The sequence below is a fragment of the Amblyomma maculatum genome, chromosome 4, assembly GCF_055883805.1.
Source record: "Amblyomma maculatum isolate TAMU_Amacu chromosome 4, ASM5588380v1, whole genome shotgun sequence".
In the NCBI taxonomy this organism is placed as follows: domain Eukaryota; kingdom Metazoa; phylum Arthropoda; class Arachnida; order Ixodida; family Ixodidae; genus Amblyomma; species Amblyomma maculatum.
Genome location: NC_139347.1, coordinates 10,940,645 through 10,960,147, shown reverse-complemented (window position 1 = coordinate 10,960,147; position 19,503 = coordinate 10,940,645). Strand labels below are relative to the sequence as shown.

Below are 19,503 nucleotides of genomic sequence, written 5' to 3'. Positions count from 1 at the left end.
GACGTCAAAGATGCGAGAAATAGAGTCACTAGAAAATTTTCAGAGTACCGCAAAGGTGCCCACGGGCTCCATTTCTCTTTCAGACCACCAGGCCCGGCCGCCTGAATGGCGAGTGCTGGCATTCGTACGCTTGGAACATCTTTTTAAGTTCAGCAAAACAGGAAGGTTCTGGCACGTTTATTCAGAACAGTGCCACCAGTGTTTGTGCGGTACTAACTTTAATACCGTAGTCTGCAATCGATGGGAAAAAATGAATTGGCGAAAACTGCAGCTTGCCTGCAATCACAAATCCCCAGCCGTCTGGATCACCTCATGTTCTACGCGCAGCACAGTGGTGTTACATTATAAAGTGACTGTGTGCAAAAGAGGATGTCTGCGAAGGTTAAAGGGACAGAACACTGGCCAAAATATGTCATGAGATTATGGTGGAGATGAAAAGATCTTGCCTCATATAGTACAGATCGATCACTACAATATCAAAGAAAAGAGGCTTTACAATTTTAATTTGCCACTGAAAATCTCATAAAAACAACCGAGGCGCTATCTAGCGGAGAAACCCTAGTACTTTCAGTGTAGTCCCCCACATGACTACATATCAGCAAAATTTCGCTGATTTTCGTAACTGGACATTGTTCTTTTTTCTTCTAGGAGTGCTTGCCATATATTATATTTTGCGCTCTCTCCAGTGCTTCCTTAAATAAAAACCACTCCTGCTTTCGCACCACGAAAGGTATGCTTTCAGGTTTTGCCACTAGATGGCGCCACAGTGTTTGCAATTTCGTGAATGGAGCAATGAGAGTGCCCACTAAAACTTTTGACGACAAGGGCGTGCGTTATTGTGCCATAACAGCACTGAGTGTGAAACTGAAAAGGACGTTACTCTATGCAAAAAAGTGTCCGATTACTGTCTGGCGAGTGAAAGCTATATTTGTTTGTTGGTATGTCTTTTTTGTCGACCACCAGTCGTCATCGCGGTCGCTGCTCATGGTTTCCAGCATCGGACTACATAAAAATGGGCGCACGCATTGATCGAAAAATTCCCAACAAAACTTTTCTACAGCGTTTCTAACAAAACCGTTAAGGAATCGAACATTTTAGGCATCAATCTTTCCACTGCGGCGAAAAAAAAATCGAGACCTAAATTCCAGTGTTCTGTCTCTTTAAGTCATGGAGAATGTCGTATGTCGACACCGCTGTGCCAGACACCACAGATGGGATGCGGAATCTGATTACTTAATTATGCTCTGAAACGATGATTCGCTTTGTATAAGTGACACAAATTGAAGCAGCAGGTTTGCCAAGCAAGTGTTAACAAACCTACATATATTGTAGTAATGTCTTTAACAGTATCAGTACCATTTACATTGCTTTCACTGTGCCAAGAACACCGGCGGGCCGCATTGCTGAAACACATTTGTTTGTCTGAACTTAATTCTTTTGCAGCGCCATCATTAAGTGAAAAGAAAGTAACGCACTGGTCTCATCCATTTTCAACATGAAAAAAAAAAAAATCGGCATGCTGTATCATCTTTCTTCACGCGGTTTCGAAAATATTTTTTTCATTTGCTAACCGCTGATGTAGTTCCATCGCCATCTCCCTTGTGCCACCCATTTGCTAAAGCCTCGCTGATATCTAGCATCAGAAATCAGTACAACATAGTATGTTGCTTTCGTATGTACTTGACACACACTGGCCAAAAGTTACCAGTTGGGAAAACACAAGTCTATTGCATCAGCTATCTAGTCGATGTAACATTATATACTAATCTCTACCAGTCTGCTGGAAGCCGCAACGGTAGTTAATTAGAAATAAGTAGCTAACAAATCTGTGCAGATAAATTTGAGGTACATTCACATTAACCATAAAAATCCAAAAAGGAAGAGACAGCACGCACATCGATCTACACAAGAGCAGAGTATGAGTATTTATGCGCAACTGAATATATACGTATCTCTTACCAGCTGGCAAGATGATTCATTTAAGGTGATGGTAGCCTTTGCGAAATTTCACAATCAAAATGGACGCCGCGTATTCCTGCGTGTGTGCAGCACACTGCTTTGGTTTGTAAACACCTGTTTCGACACGCACACTGTACGCATGATATGACAAATCCCATGACCCGCACCAGCCAGTAGGCGGGCCAGCAGCACGCAGAAAAGGAATGCAGTACTCTGAAATTTTTCAGTGACTAGTGAGAACGACAAACGAGCGCCCCCCACTGGCAAGACTGCTGATCATGTGGATACAGAATCTAATGAAGCATACCGGTAACGTTTTTCACCTGCTTGTGATCGCAGTTGCAAGAAAATATCATTGTCGAGCAACGCTCCAGTGTAGTTTCAAGACTGTGACATTATTCTGGATAATGACGCGGACGTTGCTGACATTGCCAGGCACTTTGATTTCAACTCACTCGCCAGCGACAAGTGACTAAGCAGGAAGCAGCAGTAGCGACGAAAGCTTGGTCAGTTGGCATGCCGGGATTGTCAACTGGTATGACATGTTGAACAAAGGAACTGCCAAGCCTGTCAGCCAAGCTGGTGTCCAAAAACTGTTTTAGTAGAGAGTTATAGCATTGAGTGACCCGGCAGCGATCAGCCACCATGACCTGCTACCATGTGGCTCTCGTGCTCACGCACTGATTGGTCCCGACGCGGGAGGCCTGTTTGCCGGCGTCCAAGCATGTGGCGAACAGTCAAAGCAATCTGGGCATGCAAAGCTGCAGATCACTGTTTATCCGCGTACATAACAAGCACTTGCATAGAGGACTCTCAATAAAAAATAAATTGGGAGGATTGTTTGGCCAATACGGAGGTGCTAATAGATGTGGTTACAGCGATACAAACAAGCTTTTTTTCCCACCGCCACTTTGCTGCTATTGCCCAGTGCGACTCGACCGTCACCTGCTAGCTCCGCTGCTGAAGACGTCGTGCAAATAAAAAATATACCTTACCACGAGATGGGCTCCCCAGTAAAGCGGCGCAAAAGTCCAATGTTTATTACAGCGTTAGCCCGTTCCAAAGCACCATCCGCTGCCGCTTCGATGTGAAACCAGCTAGGCCTAGTGACGTTTAGGGCAGACGGAAAGCAGCTCAGTTTGTTTTCCAGCGCACTCGCGGGAGGCGCCGAAAGCTCTGCACTTGCTCAGGCATGCTGTTAGTGCCCGAGCATAGCAGGCATGTCACCGTGTCCACCAGGTACAAGCCCGGCAGAAAATGAAACGAGTAAATCCTGCTTCTCCTTTTCGAAGTGCTATCTGAGCGTCAGCATGCACACACAAAGTATACTCAAGCTCTGCGTTCACAAAACAAGTCCAATAGCGGAATCGACGTCCGGTGAAGTAATTGCAACGTGCACCAATGCAGTGTGAAAGGCAATCAAGACAAGCAAGAAGTTCAGAACTTTAACCGGGTGCACAATCAACACAGACACGATGAGCTACCCTGTGTCGTCACTGCTCTTTGCTCTGCTAACTCTACGTCACAGCTGTTTGATGATTTCACGATGAGCTACCCTGTGTCGTCACTGCTCTTTGCTCTGCTAACTCTACATCACAGCTGTTTGATGATTTCATGTTATTTACCGTTGTTCATGTTTCTGTTCCAGAGATGTCACTGTAAATGGGTTTTGAAATATGGGTTCTTTGCCCAGCTTGTAAATGAAATCAAATTAAAACATCTTTGCGGCAACATAAGACGCTGGGATTGCTTGGGAAGCCCCTCTATGTAGCCAGGAAAGCAATCGTATTCTTTTCGACGCTTCGAAAATTGGTGTCTATAGTCCTTTAAAGGAAAGTGCATGTACAGCCTTTGTCAAAAGTATACGGCCCAATGATTTTTGTTCTAAACCCAGTAACGAGGCTTGTATAGCAACTCTAGCGGTCGAAATCTTGTCGATTACAAATCTCCCCCTCGTTCTTCCCTAGCTTACATTCATATTCCAGTTTTGCTGCCAGCAGCCCCGTTACAGTACTTAGAAGCGAACCTCTTGGGCCGTATACTTTTGACAAGGACTGTACACGACAGAGAAATTGAATGGGAGCCTGCAAATGCTGTTCCATCATACATTTAAAGACAGAGCTTAAGTGTCCACCATATATTTTTTCAGTGGTAGGGCGCTCGACTACTATGCCCAAGGATGCGGGATCGAATCCCGGCCTCGGTGGCAGCTTTTCGATGGAGGCGAAAAGCTAGGCGCCCGTGCACTGTGCGAAGTCAGGGAGCGTTAAAGTACCCCAGGTGGTCGAAATTTCCGGAGCCCTTCACTACGGTGTCTCTCATAGCCTTAGTCTCTTTGGGACGTTAAACCCAACAAACCAAATCAAACCATATTTTTCCCGATGGCTGTCTATGGAAGCAGCGGCTTTTCTGCATAATGAGCTGTATATGCTAACACATATTAAATGTGTCTTAAATATCGTACACGTTTGCCTACCTTGACTCCAGGTACAGTCGAGTTTGACGAGAATTCAGGCGCTTGGTATTATGCAGGAACCTTGCTATTTCAATGGGGACGTCTTTCACAAGCCGCTGAGAAATGAAGTATTGCATTCCCTGCAAAGTTTCATGAAGCAACTCACGTGAGCAGCACATGAAAAAGTACCCAACAAGGTCAGTTTATGCAATCTGCCGTCAGAATCTAGAAAAGAAAAACGAAACGGTCAGAATGTGTGTCGCCACTGATGAGCTAGTAATTGGCATGGGTAAGGCCTCAGGCCAGATAACCATTACAACAGTACAGTCACGAAGTACCAATGGCCTTTACTGACTGAGTGAAACGAAAACTACACACACTCATGGATTAAACACAATGTTACAATGGATTAAACACAAACACAGTGTTACTCGCTTTTTCTTACAGCATTAGCAGGGCAACAACAGGATAGAGCAGAAAAATACACAGACATCAGCACCGTTTTTTGAAGAACAACCACCATGTAGAAGAAATTGGATTGTAGCCCTTTGAGGCGCTATGTACGCAAATGTGCACAAAGTAAATTCACAAATTCTTCTGTGAGTGTGTGGCACCTAGCAGTGATTTCTTTATTTTGGAGGAATTTCACATCCTTCATGGTGCAAGGAAGGTGGTTTTCTTTCAGTCCATATAGCGAAATTAGTAAACAAAGATTTGACGAAGCATTGGTAATCATGATGAAAACTGAACATGATAACATGCAGGGGTCCTTCTGCGTGAAAACTTAGCAGCCACTTCAGTAAATCTTTCCCTACCGCCTCTAGAGCCCTGTTACCTTTCCGAATGCCGTCGCATCCGTGCTCTTTGCCATCACATAGCTGGCACGATGCCAGATGCAACAAAACATCTCCCCACCCATTGCGCTAATGAAATTGACATTTTTTGTGTTGGCAAACCCAATGTCTCGCTTTATCTCTGCTGCATATGTGCTTACGTGGTGCAGAGGTAGCATGCTCGCAGAAACAAAGTATGGTATCCATTTTCAATAATAAACCAAGCTTTTATGGGTCAGTTACAGTAGACCCCTTTAAGACAAATTTTAAGAGGCCATGAAGAGTAACTGGAGAAAAATTCAGGTGTGCATAGCTTAAAATAAAAAGAAGAGCCAGGAAAGTTGTTCAACATGGTTAGGCATGCCGAACTGTAATCCAGTGTTAAACAACCCACCAGCTTGAAACACAAATTATCACCATGAAAATTGGAGTGTATCCAAACACTTCTTAAATGAGATAAATTGAATGAAATGGCTCAGTAGGCAAAAAAATTGCAATTCAAGCATTGACTGCACTACTGATGCAAATCTGCCCTTTCCACTAGGAAGGCATCATCACACAATGTCAACTGTGAACCACTCTTTGTCATTTTCTCTTTTGCTTGTCACAAAAATCAGGTGGCAGCCACAAAGGTAGACATAGCACTCAATTTTGAAAGGAACCCTCCAGTGTCCTCACTAAGTTAAAAAAGTACTACTCTCAAATATCCAGGCATGAGCTGCGTCACAAGCATAACTAGTGCAAACCCAGGGATAACATGCGCATCCTCCTTCACTTCGGTGCAAACTCACATCTTTTAACACATGAGTAACTTGTGTTCTATTTCTCAAAATAGCCTTCTCACAAAACTCGGGTGGCTTTTTGCTAGTGTTTGGCCAACTGGCTATGCAAGGAACACAGCATGCACAGAGCGTACGAAAAAGCTATGCCATAAGGTGCGATTGGAGGTGACAGCGCTGTCATGGTGACATGATAACATGACCATCACAGAGAATGGCATTGGCTGTTTTCTTTCTTTTCAGCATTTGTTCTCTTCCCTCAATTCCGAGCTGTTCTCTTTTTCTTTTTTCTTTGTCATTCAGTTTCGGATTTGCTGGCTGGCTGCACAGCAGAAGCCTACATCGAGAGAAAACGCATGATTGTCCTTTTTCCATCTCACTCTGCTTCCTCCCTGCACAAGATTGCAAACTACCACGGTTAGTCCATGAGTAGGAACATGCTAAAGCTAGAACAACAAAGTAGTAGCTGCCAAGGGTCAGTTAGCATCGTTGTTGCCAGCAGGAGAGGGCGAACAAACGTACGAGAGCGCACAAATTGGCACCTCCAAAAAGGCTGCACAGTTTCCAGAAGGTCAGGAGATTACCCTGTGCCCGTAGCTGATCATCCCATTCGAAATGTGGTAGCCACACTTCCGAAGTCAATGCTGCATCTCTGCCACTTTTTTGTTTGCTTTTCTTAGAAGTGCTATGCGAACGCTCAAATACAACTGCATGGATGCGAAGCAGTCAGCCTTCAAAGTTGACCAATTAGTGTGCACAGAGTATTCATCTTAAACACAGTTTCTTCTTTTGCATTGACTGTATGGAAACCCAAGCAATCAACTTATTCAAAGTTTACGCAATTTACCTTGACGGGAGCCTACTGTAACATACTTCACTTCCTTAATGCTCAAACTGTGCCTGTGGCATGGGCTGAGAGGGGTGTGACATTACAGACCTTTTCCGTCAAGGGGAATTATCTTCCCATCAACATCAGGCTTCTTCTTGACAGGAAGTATAACGCTATCACATTAACATTTCACAGAACAGTGAGCTAGGTAGCATGCAGTCCACCATTTTTATGCAGACATATTTTGGCACAAGTAACTGCACCATTTTTTTTCTGCAATTTCAGATCAATTTTAACCTTCAAGATATAAATTATTTACATGATCCTTTGGGGGCTTACATGACAAGTTGCGGCATTTTGGCGCTGACATTTCTAACAAATATGACACATTTTACAACTGGTATTTTGCACTGAAAAACTATGAAATTGTCTTCCTTGAATATAACATTTAGGAGAAAAAAATATTTCTATTGAAAGGGCAAAAAATATGGTGCGTGAAAGGGATAAAAAAAATTAGACAGGTGAGTTGGTAAAGTTCTCTTCAGAAGTATAGGGAGCATTCACGTGATGTCACAGCAGATGTCAGTATGCAGCCAATGCCATCTTTGCGTCCTGTTCTGACTAGTACTAGTACGGGGCGGCGGTTAGCTTAGCTGTTCGTGCGCGTCCATTAGCTCTGTCACTCTCCCTCATGCCAGCACCGTTGTTATGAAAACTCAATCGGTATCATGAGTGACAGTTCGATTTATCGGCAAAGTGTGCGTGATGCAGACAGAGACCTGTACGAAAGAAAACTTTGGTACCGCAGTCGATATGCGCAACTGCGCGGTAAGCGTCGGCCTGTGCCCACGCATAAATATGTACGACATTACGAGCTTCGTCACAAGAAACCAATCGCAAGCCTACTGACCACTCAAAGAATGCAACTATGTTACAAGCTGCTGGGTTAAGAGCCGCAGTTGAAGCAGACGAACTCGCTTTTTGTGCAATTAGGTGCGTGCCGTCCAACGTTTATACCAACTAAACCGCTGAGCTGTTTTGAGTAGTTCGCCATAATAAAGTTTGGTTCATTTTCAATTCATTCCCATGTGGAAGTTGACTTGTTTTGGATCATACGAATTCGGGATGATACGAATATTTTGCGTGCTCCCTTGGAATTCATATCATCGAGATTCTACTGTATAATCGCCGACTCTTCACCTTTTGCAATTCCTATCCTTAAGGCAGGCTGGCTTTAATGTTATGATGAATTAAAACAACACAGGAACGATTATATCGCTGTTTTATTTGTCCCTCACGTGACCTAGACTTTACTTTGACGTCACAGCCATCGCTCAACTGTTGAAACCAAAACAGAAACTGGTGAAAAAGGAAATTAGAATATAAATTATTCAGTGGCTACAGGCAAATGTCATTAGGCGGTTCATGTACAGTAATGTCTTGCGCATCATTACAGAAGATAAAACACGAACTCAAAAATGAAGTGTCTATACTCCTTTAAAGCTTGAGGGTGCGGCTATGGCTCCTGCATTCATACCATCCATAGTAGCGTGGCAGAGTGTTTGCAACACCCTTAATGCTGCCTGCTACAAGCAATGACCGTCCAGGCCTGACAATTTCGCCCACCATATATCATCCCAAACTTGCACCAATTGTGCTCACATCATCAAACATCTATTGTATATGTTATACTAAAGCAAAAAGGTCGCTCCATCAAACAAGCCTGGAATTTCAAAATTACTATCCTTCCTTTTTTTTCGTTTTTTCGCATGAAACACTAGTTTCAGCTTACTGTCAAACCAAAGAACTGACATTTGTAGCAGCTTGACAGAGCCACAAGGCCCACAGATATTTAGATCCAAGGATTTTCATTGACTATAAAAGGTAAATTAATAGCAGCCATTTGTGTTTGGTACCTCAAGGTACCATTAGATTTGATAGTTATATCGGCCGTTAAAATAAGTGATGTGTAATATCCAAAGCACCAACTTGATAGGAAATGCAGAATAGTAAGCGTACAAAGAAACAACAGTATCTAAGCGCATCCACCAGTTTAAACTGATAGAACACAATAGGCTGTGCGACTAAGTTACTCCAGAACAATGGAGCAAAAATACAAGGATTCTTACAGAGTCAAGTCCCAGTAAAACCTCCAGAAATCGTCTCTCTAGGTGCTTGAAAACTGCGGCCTGTTGCCTTCAAAGTTCGCCTCACCAGTTCCGCGTCTGCGTTGAATGTGATGGTTCCCTCATCGAGCTGCAGGTAGAGCCGCCGATATGAGAAGCCCGGTTCCTTGGGCGCGCTATAGATGCTGGTATAGCCCCACTGGCTGACGCACAAACTGCACACAAAGGAATGCAGCAGTGAACCGAATCAAAATTTCTGCGACTATCCACTACAGTCCCCTTCATAGCCGATGTCGCTTTAGGACGCTAAACGCTATAAACCGAACCCTACATTCTGTATCAAACTACAGGCCAAGAACAAGCACATTCCTTTGAATTATGCAATTAAACTTCTGCTATTGTTTTTTAGACTGCCTTGCTTTGGCTACAAATCGCCAACATAATTGATTCAACTCTTAAAGTACAACTCCAGGTGTTTTTTTTGGCAATTTGAGTTCACATCGCATCGGGCTTATTAGAGCCGCTGTTTTCCAAAACAAGAAACAGTTTTTCAGAATAGCAGGTAGAAGTTATTTAAATAAAGAGCAAAAACCGGGAAAAGAGCTGAAATCAGGAAAGGAGCAAAAGACAGGAAACCAAAACCAGAAGTAGGTTTCGACCAGCCTGTAACATTACTGACTAATATATGACACCCTAGATATGGCCACAAATCATACCACGTGTGCACTGGTTTGTAAATCAGAGCCGAAGTCACAAAATGACTAAAAGAAAGGTCAAACCTTTGTCCTGCAGTAATTGAAGAGCAAATATTGACAGCCACATGTCCAGTGACATCATGCACTCAATGCTGCCTGTAAAAATCTCCCCGATTGAGGCCACAAAATGTAAAATATTAAAATTCATTTAAGCTGCAACAAAACATCAAACTGCTGCGAAATTTGGCACAAATGACCATCATACTGAGGAGAATACACAGCGAAAGTCCCAGTGAAATCCGAGGCGGTCAAAAAAAATGCCACACTTGCCCACAGGAGGTCATTGTTATAAGTATACATAGAATAGAAATCAAAAGTGACGCAAAATCACACAAATAACATTAAAATGGTCCAGAAATTATGTACAGAGAAAAGAGTAAAAATGAGTTTCTCAAGAACTGAACATTAGAAGTGAGAAGAAATAGTTATACGATCCTAATGTTCAAGGTGATACATTAACTGCTCTTTACATTTCACAGGATCATGTTCACTGCCGAATGAATCTGACAATAAATTCTATTCCTGGATTGCTGTGGGTAAAAATTGCCTATTAAAAGCAGAAATTGGCCTATGCACGCCCTGTATATGCCGTACCGTAGAATAGACATTGCGACAAAAGTGCTGGCAGGCAAAGCAATTGGCACAGATGGTGGAAGTTTTGTGAAACCGGCAGTTTTGATGTTTTTCATCTAAAGACTAATGTGGGAATACTGAGTAATAATTTGATATACTGCCGATACTAATTTTGCAACAGAAATATAAAACCAGTCGCGCCGTTAACTCTTCGGTAATTTGTTGCTGATGCATATTAAAGTTTGGTTAAAACAAAATTCTTATATGACAGTTAGTTTACAGACAAAATGGGGCGACAAAGAAAGTGTTCTAGTAAAGCCTAATGCTTTTCAGCTGACAGTGGCAGTTTTATGATATGTTCTGAAGAGTCCATATTACTTGAGGTTAAGACATCAGGGTGACAAATGCTTACACTAGTGAAATTTGGCTGAGTTCAACGAGTATGCATGGGTAATGCTACAGTGCTTGCCGCAAACTTGCACTGAGCTGCATCAGCCACTTAGTACACTAGTGACCTACTGGAAGTCATCCTGGAGAATGATCTGGTTGGTTTGAGAATTTGATAGTAATGAACAGAGCTTTCGGTGAAGAGGTACTGATTATGAAATAACCGAAGGGACGTCATTAGTACAGGTGAGGAAAGGAAGTGAACGAAAACTGGCTTTTGTGGTACTTCAGGAAATACCTTGGTTGAAACTTACAGATACCCTCCTATGACAGTGTATTGAATGCAGTCAACGAGCAAGCATTTTATCCAGAAAAAAAAATAGATCAAGGCTGAGAAAGGAAAGTTAGCAAATAAGCCATAAATGGGAAACAAGATTGGGGAATCCCTCAAGGTGGAGTAGATTTGTAATAAGGGAGTAATTATTCATTGACATCCACACAAGCGCAGTTAACAGCTACAAAGGGAAGCAATACAGCTTTCTCAAAAACTTCGTAGTTAAAGAAAACTTGGGGTGCACTTAGGTGGATGTAAAAGAGTATTTACTCCCTTTAGAGGAACTTCTTGTTGGGCTAGTTAGTGCATGGCTTGTTGTTCATGACGCTGCTCATGACGTGTTGTTCATGTTTGTCTTTTATGTGTGTGCAACTCATCATTAACAACAAGCATTTAATCCCTTACAAATCTATAAGCAAGCAATCTATAAGAAATCCACTTTAGGGGACTCCTTTAAATACTCAACCAACATGTTCCCCACTTCGAGTTATTGATCAACTCACTCTTGCCCTACTATCTGATCAGCTGAACTTCGTAGAGCAACTGCCCTGGAAAGGTGGTGATCCCAGGCTTGATCCTCGGACCAGGACGAATTTTTCTTTAACTACGAAGTTTCTGAGAAAGCAGTATAGGAAACCTGCACAGCCTAGGGGGCGTGTTTAAAATCAGATACCCAGCGCCACCTCGTTTCAAAATGAGCAAGTGTATAGTAGGACGGAGTACGCCGCTCATTGTACCGTGGCTGCGCACATCGGTGGATTTTGAGCTTTCTATTTCATGCATAATGCTTTTATCGCATGTTTAATGTTTTGAAGAACTGTTTTCTTCTGACTGCTTAAAATCTGACCTCCTCAGCTGCACCAACTTGGCTATGAGCAGTGCTGCTGCTGCATTATGGAAGCTATAGTATCGCTACGCGTAGGTTTAAAACGGTTGTCGTGAGTTCAGTCTTTCTTTTTTTTTTTTGCTATGGGGCGCTTGCAAAGTAGTGTCTCTGCATGGTGAATTATGGGCACACTTTCTAGCAAATAAGATTCCCCTGCAGTGAAGAAGCATTGCTAGTGGAGGGTAAATATATCATAGCAAAATGAAATGACCTCCCTGCTATATTATTATTCAGTAGGATTTGGTAATACTGTGCGAGTTAAGCGCATTGAACGCATGCAGTACTTACCTACTACTGCCCATATGAGGTACAGTAATGATTCAACTAGTTTCATTATGAGAAAATTTGTCAACTAAAATGGTGTCTCGTGTGTCGCAAAATATAATGCACTGTATTTAGGGCGATGCCGTTGCATGCATCTGTAGAGAAACAAAGGTCTGCAGTTGCTTTTCGGAGCGTGCTTTGTTATGACAGCGAACGACAAGCAACTGATGGGTTTAATCGTCTTTTGTTTATTCTTCGAAGCGAATAACACTGAGATCCGCTGCAAAGCATGCATCTAAAATGCTCACACTGCTAGCAATGTAAAAAGGTAAGTGGCTGCAACTATCCTGTTGATAAATGCTGGGCGGACATTATTGGTGCCCTACAATGGGAGAGCACAGGGGAGAGTTGCCATACCTTAAATCTCCTTAGTCTAAACCCACGCTACCTTAAGAGCCAAGAATGAACTGCAGCGAAGAACGGGGTTAGTATCGATGATGACTAATAAAAAAAAAAAAATCTGTGAGAACGTGAAACAACAAAGTTGCTATGCCTTGTTCCTAGCACAGAACGAAAATTGTAGCAGGCTCCATTTAACCGTGTGATGTGTGTGGTTATACACTGCCGTATCCCCCATCCTCTTCAACCCGGCCTGTGCATCAACTGAGACTAGAAATCGGCGTATCTATACTATTTCGTGCTCAAACAACAAAGTTGCTATGCCTTGTTCCTTGCACAGAACGAAAATTGTAGCAGGCACCATTTAACTGTGTGATGTGTGTGGTTATACACTGCCGTATCCCCCACCCTCTTCAACCCGGCTCGTGCACCAACTGAGACTAGAAATCGGCGTATCTATACTATTTCGTGCTCAAATAAAAGACTCGAGCAATCATGGTCAGTTAGCAGTATGCGTGCCTTACAACAATCATTCATGGTGAGGCAGCTAGATCATACAGTGCAATATTTGCAATAGGCAAGTTCTGGATTGAATATAAAGAATATCTATCTATTAATTTTTATGTCTGCTAAAACAAATATTGCACAAATGTTTTCAGCTGTACTTTTAGCCACCAACTTCACTCAACAATCTACTCTATTATTGTTCAGCCACCAAACTAAAACATCCTTAAAAACAAAAAGCGCTTTCAGTGAAGCAATACATCCTTTATTCGAAGCAAACAACGAACTAATTCTCTAATTGTAGAGCTTTTTTCAATCACAGCTCACTTACTGACCCATTGAAAAATTGTTGAATGGTCACTAGGTGAGTTGCGATAGCTTTATGCAGGAAGAAGTCTGAAAGCATGCAGGTTAGGGCATTACTCGACTATTTGCAATTCCTACAAAATACTGCGTATTCGGATATGCTAACTTTCTTAGTGTCATCTAGATGATCGTAATATGCATATCAGGATACCACTTACGTTCGCTCTTTGTTTACTTTGAGTTGCCGTCCATCTTACAATGCCCACACTCATGTCCAGTTCTAAAAGGCGCCCTTCACAATACATTCTCTTTAGGTTATGCAAATGATAAGCAGAACTTTATATGTACAGTCTGGCAGGCAAAGTCACGTTACGAAGCGCAATGAGCAGTGCTCAAAGGAGAAGTTCAACAATCATCCGTACTCATCCAGTCTCCTGAATCCAGCTGAGCTCTACCGCCACTTCGTTTTGTACAGTTGCAGCGGAATAGAATACAGAGCAATCTTTTTATCGTAACTGAGCGCTTCTAAACACACGCAGCATGGCTTTGGTTTCACGATAAATTGACACTCTTCAGCACCTCCAGCCGCAGCAGTCTCAGCTGTCCTACCAAAATAGTGGCGTGACGGCCACTAGGCGGCACTGGCAGTACACGGAAAACTCCAGCACAGGTTCCCTATAGCTTTCCTTTGTACCCACATGGCTGCACTTGGGTGGATTTCAATGAGTAACTACTCCCTTATTAGAGAGCAGTGCTCTCCAGGCCCTATGCGGAAGTTTCAATTTTGATTGAAGTTTGTTTGCTTATTTAAAATTGCGTGTTGTAAAAAAATTAAATAGTGTACCGTGATGACCAATCCTTCAGCAATACAAATCAATCATTAACTGAGTATGGTGGAAAAATCACCGGAGTTGTCTTTTGAACATAGTGTATGCTGGCCCCATATTGACTACTGGAATATACTACCCAATATCTCAAAATTCTGCACACCCATAGCACATACACAGGAACAAAGGGTAAATGTTGCCTGTTAAGAAGAGACCACACTTGAGCAAATTACCTGTGCCAGAGAACTTCATCTTGGGCAAGATGGGCCCACACACAGGATGCCAAGCAGAGGTCCGTGGCATTCAGGTGTGACAGCACAGCCAAGCTCAGCTCTGGTGGCCAGCTTGCCAGGTCTGGAAACCCTGTTGCACAAGTGACCCATCAGCAAGCACTCATTACGTTGTGCAGATTTCTTTACTTTCTTCCAAACTGTCTCAAAAATTTTTTTTGTGCCTGGCCATAATTACTGCAATGAAGTGTACCTGACAGCCATGCAGAACAAGTATAGTAACTAACCTATCATAAAACCTCCTCAGCTGACACTGTTTCCCAGCAGGCAGTAAAGAATCTATTGTCATACGTCGTTCAAAAGGGTGTGCATAAACTGCATAAAATTTTTTCATTTGCCGTTTCTGCACAATCCATTTGCAATTTTGAAATTTCTTTTATCATATTGTAATGACTGTCTCTGGTTTGAGCCAAAATTCTTACATAGCATTGGCAGTTTGATGCATTTCATTCTTGTATTATTGTTTATTGGGTTTAATGTGCTAACTGATACAGGCTACGAGGCACACTGCAGTAAAGGGTCAAAGATAATTTCAACCAACTGGGGTTCTTTTAACATGCCCTGACAATGCACAGTACACTGAAGCCTTGCATTTCACCATTGTCGGAGTATTTAGACTTTGGAGTACTTGTTAGCAGTGTAAGCAGAAGACACCCTAGTTAATATGACTATATGAAAAGAATTACAAAGCAATGCTCATTCGCATAAATCAATTACAAAGAAATGCCTCCTCAAGGAATCCAAGGCTTCTTGTTGAACCAAAGTTGTTTGTGCTTTTTTTTAAGGCCAAAAATTGCAAGACAAATTACAGCTCTCAGAGCTGGTGCTGTTCAAGCTCCCCCTCCAAGGTTAGGAACTAAGAAACATTATCCTTGCACTCATTTCACAAATTCAGCCCGTTCCACCAAGAAACATGAGAGCGCGCCACAAACAATTCCGCGATTAGAGGCACAAATTAAACTCTGACGTCGCTTTTTCCATTCTAGTTCTACGACTCGATATGAATCGAGCATGCTGATATGAAACGATATTTTTCTTCTCTGTAATGCAAGCACGCCAAAAATAGTGCTCCTTGCGATTTGACCCCATGTATCACAACGCTGCTATGTGGACTTTCGTTTCTACCGGGCTAATCGCAAACACAGCTTACACACAGAGACGTTTTCTGGCTTATCCACAAAAGAAACCGTTTCGAGACTCTTGCACCAAAACCTCTCCAAACAGCGGAAATACTGAAACTTACCTTCGCTGTGGTCATCCTCGTTACCTTCGCCGTTTTCTTTGACTTTCTTGAGCACTTGTCCCATCGACAAACGCTCACCTACGAAGAACGGATACGCACGGCATGCGTTAGCGATCACGCCATGCGCGTTGCCAAGTCGGTGCTCACTATTACCCAAGCATCACAAGAGATTCGCGCAATGTATTATCTGTAGCAGCCAATCATATGAGCAATCTTTTACTCGACGAGCCACCCGCGACTGATTGAACTTCGCGACTCCTTGAGTGACCATATCGTGCGCACTCACCAGAGGACGAGCTTTGTTTAAAGTTTTTCACGTATTCATGATCCAGAAAGGAGAGGTCTGCTGAAATATTAATCGGGCGTTCTTTCCATAGCAGATAGCTAAATTTTGAGGCCAATCATTGCTGACGGAAGTGAAGGTGAAGGTCTCGTGGTCTCGTCGTCTCGTCTCGTCGACTCGTGAAGAGTCGCTGATGTCGCTTGCAGAAAATTATGCTTAACCTCACAAAATGCTTGTTTACACTTTAAGCATTGCATTTTATTTACCATCTAATAAAATAAGTGAGTAATATTATATTGAATGTTGCGCAAAAACATTTTTTTTTATCAATATGTAATGCTTAACAAGGTAAAAAAACGGCCGAGGCTGGAGACACGCCCGTGGCAGCAGCCGACCCCACACACGTTTCTCCTGCTGCCACGCACGGAAGTACGTCACACTCACGTGACCCGCGCATGATGACGTCAGTGGATGCGCGCTTTCGTTTAAAATGGCGCTCTGCGAGTGTTCAGCCGAGTAGCGTTTCATCTGTGTGATATTTGCTCGTCATAGCTTTAAAGGTGTTAATTTTGTTGCGGCGGTGTTAATTATTGCTATTGGTACGCATGAGCTATTTTGTGTTGTGAGTTGTGCGTTAAAGGCGAAGTGTTGCACGCGCGCAGCGAGAACAGTCAATTGCTGCGTTCCTGTCTCGTGTAAGATACTACATATTTTGGCGACGAGGATGTTAGCTTAAACCAGGACCTCGGCGTGGACTGCTGGCCGTCTATCATGAGCTTTTCAGGTCTTCAGCCGCCTCCGCCCTTCCGTGGGAGTAATGGTGGCTGGCGTTCCACAACTACATGCTGGCGTCTGGTGCCTCCACTAGATACCTCCACACTTCTGCTAACCGGAGAGGGCTATCCTGCCAGCGAATTTTCTACACATTGTCGCCGTCGTCCACTTCAGCGCCTACCGCTGCTGCCTCACACTCCGGTGACGATGCTATCTTTATACTGGCGACGCATTACAAATATTCCGTAAATGTGATCGCCGCACGCCACCGTTTTCACTGCCGAGTACAAACTGCCGGAGAGATAGCATATGAGTACATCGCTGCCCTTCGCAGCCTTGTCGGCGACTGCGGTTTTGGGAGCTTCGCGGACATCATCAGGGACCAGCTGGTGAAGACCATTAGTCACTATTTCAGTAACCGCCATCTCCTTCTTGACTCTGTCGCGCTAGACAGTGCCAGCAAGCTTCCTGTGAAGCAAAGAAGCTGTCAGAAGAGGTCGCTCCAGTAGAGCGCGTGGGATGCGAGTGCACATCAGAACGGGTCCTTCAGGTCCCTTGCATCAAATGCAGTTGCCACGTATGTAAATCTTCATCTGCACTTCCGGAGTGTTCGTGCTATCGCTGCAGTTCGCCTGCCCACTTGGCGAACGACTCCACATGGCAAGCACGCAAACGAAAGTGTCGTCGGTGCGGCGAAGTGGGCTATTTGGCATCTGTCTGCAAGTCGTCTGATCGTTCTAGTGAAGTGCAGAAAGTCGAAGATGATTCTTCCAGCAGTGCTGCTATTATTCAGGTCTCTACTGTTCCTCTGCAACCTGTTGCTTTGCCAGGCAAGCTTTGGGATAAGCCTGCTATTGACATCGTGGGCCGTTTCGACCAAGCTCCTAGTAACTGTCGCTTTGCAATAACACTCATTGACTATTACAGTAAATGGCCAGAGGCTTCTTTCACAACTGCCACAGTTCAAGAATTGCTTCTAGGTACATTTGTTCACGAGGATTACCCTGAGGAAATAGTGTCGGATCACGGACCACAATTTTCATCCTCGGGGTATACGTAACTGCTACTCCTCAGTTTATGACCCTTAAGCCAATGGACTTGTAGGACAGTTTAATAGGGTTTTCAGGGCATATGCTCAGATGGCTCTTTGCGAGCGACGTGACCTACGTACCGCTATTATAACTGTGTCTACCACTGTGCGCCACATTCCACGACAGGAATCGCACTAGCCATCCTAGTTCATGGCCAGATGCCTCGCATAAGACTTAAAGTTGTGTGCCTGCCCGGATCAGTGCTTCTCGACTGATCGTACAAGAGCACTGAAGCTTTATTGCCAGTGGCTAGAGCAGAAGCAAGCCAAATATAAGCTTTATGCAGACCAGCGAAGTGGAACCAAGCACTATGACTTTCAGATTGGAGACTATGTGCGAGTTTGCAAGCCGATTGTGTGAGGCAAGCTGGCTGCTCGGTTTCAGAGCCTCGAAGAGTTGTTGAGCGAATTGGACCAGTCTCACACCTGCTGGATGATGGGCGAGTGTGGCACTCGTCCTAATTATGAGCTGTTAGAAAAGCAGTTGTTCAGCGCCAACCACCGCCCTCAGCTCTGATGGCTCTCCCCGCTAACATTTTGTTGCCCACTGACTGCACCCGAGTGTCGACCAGTCCACTACCAGAAACGCAGACCAGAGTACAACCTCGCATAACCCCAATAACGCAGGTGTTAGCCCGGGAACTTCCTCATTCCTGGCTTTGCCCGACACAGAACTGACAGACCCCCCTCAACCAAAGTGTGCCTCAACAGCAGCAACTACTACTCCTCTTCCTTCTCCCCGCAGAAGTAAATGTGAAAAGAAGCTTCCCGCAAGGTTTAAAAGACTGTGATGTATTAGAGGATATTTAGCCATTTGCCAGCAAGGTTTTTTTGTTTTTTTTTTAAGTGCGGTGGAAATGTGATGAAGACGGTGTTGTTGCACATGTGTATGCAAGAAAACTAGGAAGTGAAATATAGAATGGCTGGAGAGTAGTCAATTGCTGCATTGCTGTCTTGTCTACGCTACAAGTTGCATTATGTTTCTTTGGTTCGAACCCGGGAGCTTCAGAACAGTAGTTGGTTATGTAAAGTGTTGCTCAATTCAGGTATAGGCATTTGGTAGGAATGAGCTAGTCTTTTGCATATATTACATAGCCCTTCTGGCCTTTTGTGCATATTGTCGCGCGCAAGATAAAGGGATGTTCCTTACTTTTGCTAACCTTCAAATAGTGTCGTGTGGTGGCTGCATGGTGACTAGGACAGTGAATTACGTTGACCAATATTTTTCATCATGTCGCAGTCACGATTTTGTACGAGCAGACAGAAATAGCTGAAGATGTTTGCACGGGGCAAATGACATCTATGTTCTCATTTACCAATTCACTTGACCGGTTATCTTACGCCATTGTCGAGAGCGAGCCTTTGGCGTAAATCGCTTTCTTTGCCATTCTCCTGTGAGACCAGAACAAGTACACAGCTAATGTAAGCCAGACCACTCAACTTCTACACACAAACGATCGTTATAGGCAGGCACTGCATTGTGTATCCAAGGTGGTGAGGGAACCATGTTCCTTGGCTGGAGTTGCAGAGGCGCTCTATTCAGCGCACCTACTGGAGGAATAGTCGAGTCTCCCCATTTTGGGCTGGAACTGACCTGCGACGCTATT

General features: G+C 43.7%; 1 protein-coding gene across 1 annotated transcript in view; it reads right to left on the bottom strand.

The window, feature by feature from the left end:
- Positions 1-16,208, bottom strand: part of LOC146190297 (F-box only protein 8-like) — a 29,019-nt gene extending 12,811 nt beyond the window's left edge. Inside the window, exons 1-5 of the mRNA XM_084600744.1 lie at positions 16,036-16,208; positions 15,750-15,827; positions 14,450-14,579; positions 9,070-9,196; positions 4,436-4,554 (exon numbers count right to left, since the gene is read on the bottom strand). Coding sequence (XP_084456870.1) covers positions 4,436-4,554; positions 9,070-9,196; positions 14,450-14,579; positions 15,750-15,813 — 440 coding nt within the window. The 5' untranslated portion in view covers positions 15,814-15,827; positions 16,036-16,208. The remainder of the gene's footprint in view (positions 1-4,435; positions 4,555-9,069; positions 9,197-14,449; positions 14,580-15,749; positions 15,828-16,035) is intronic.
- Between the last annotated feature and the right edge of the window lie 3,295 nt (positions 16,209-19,503).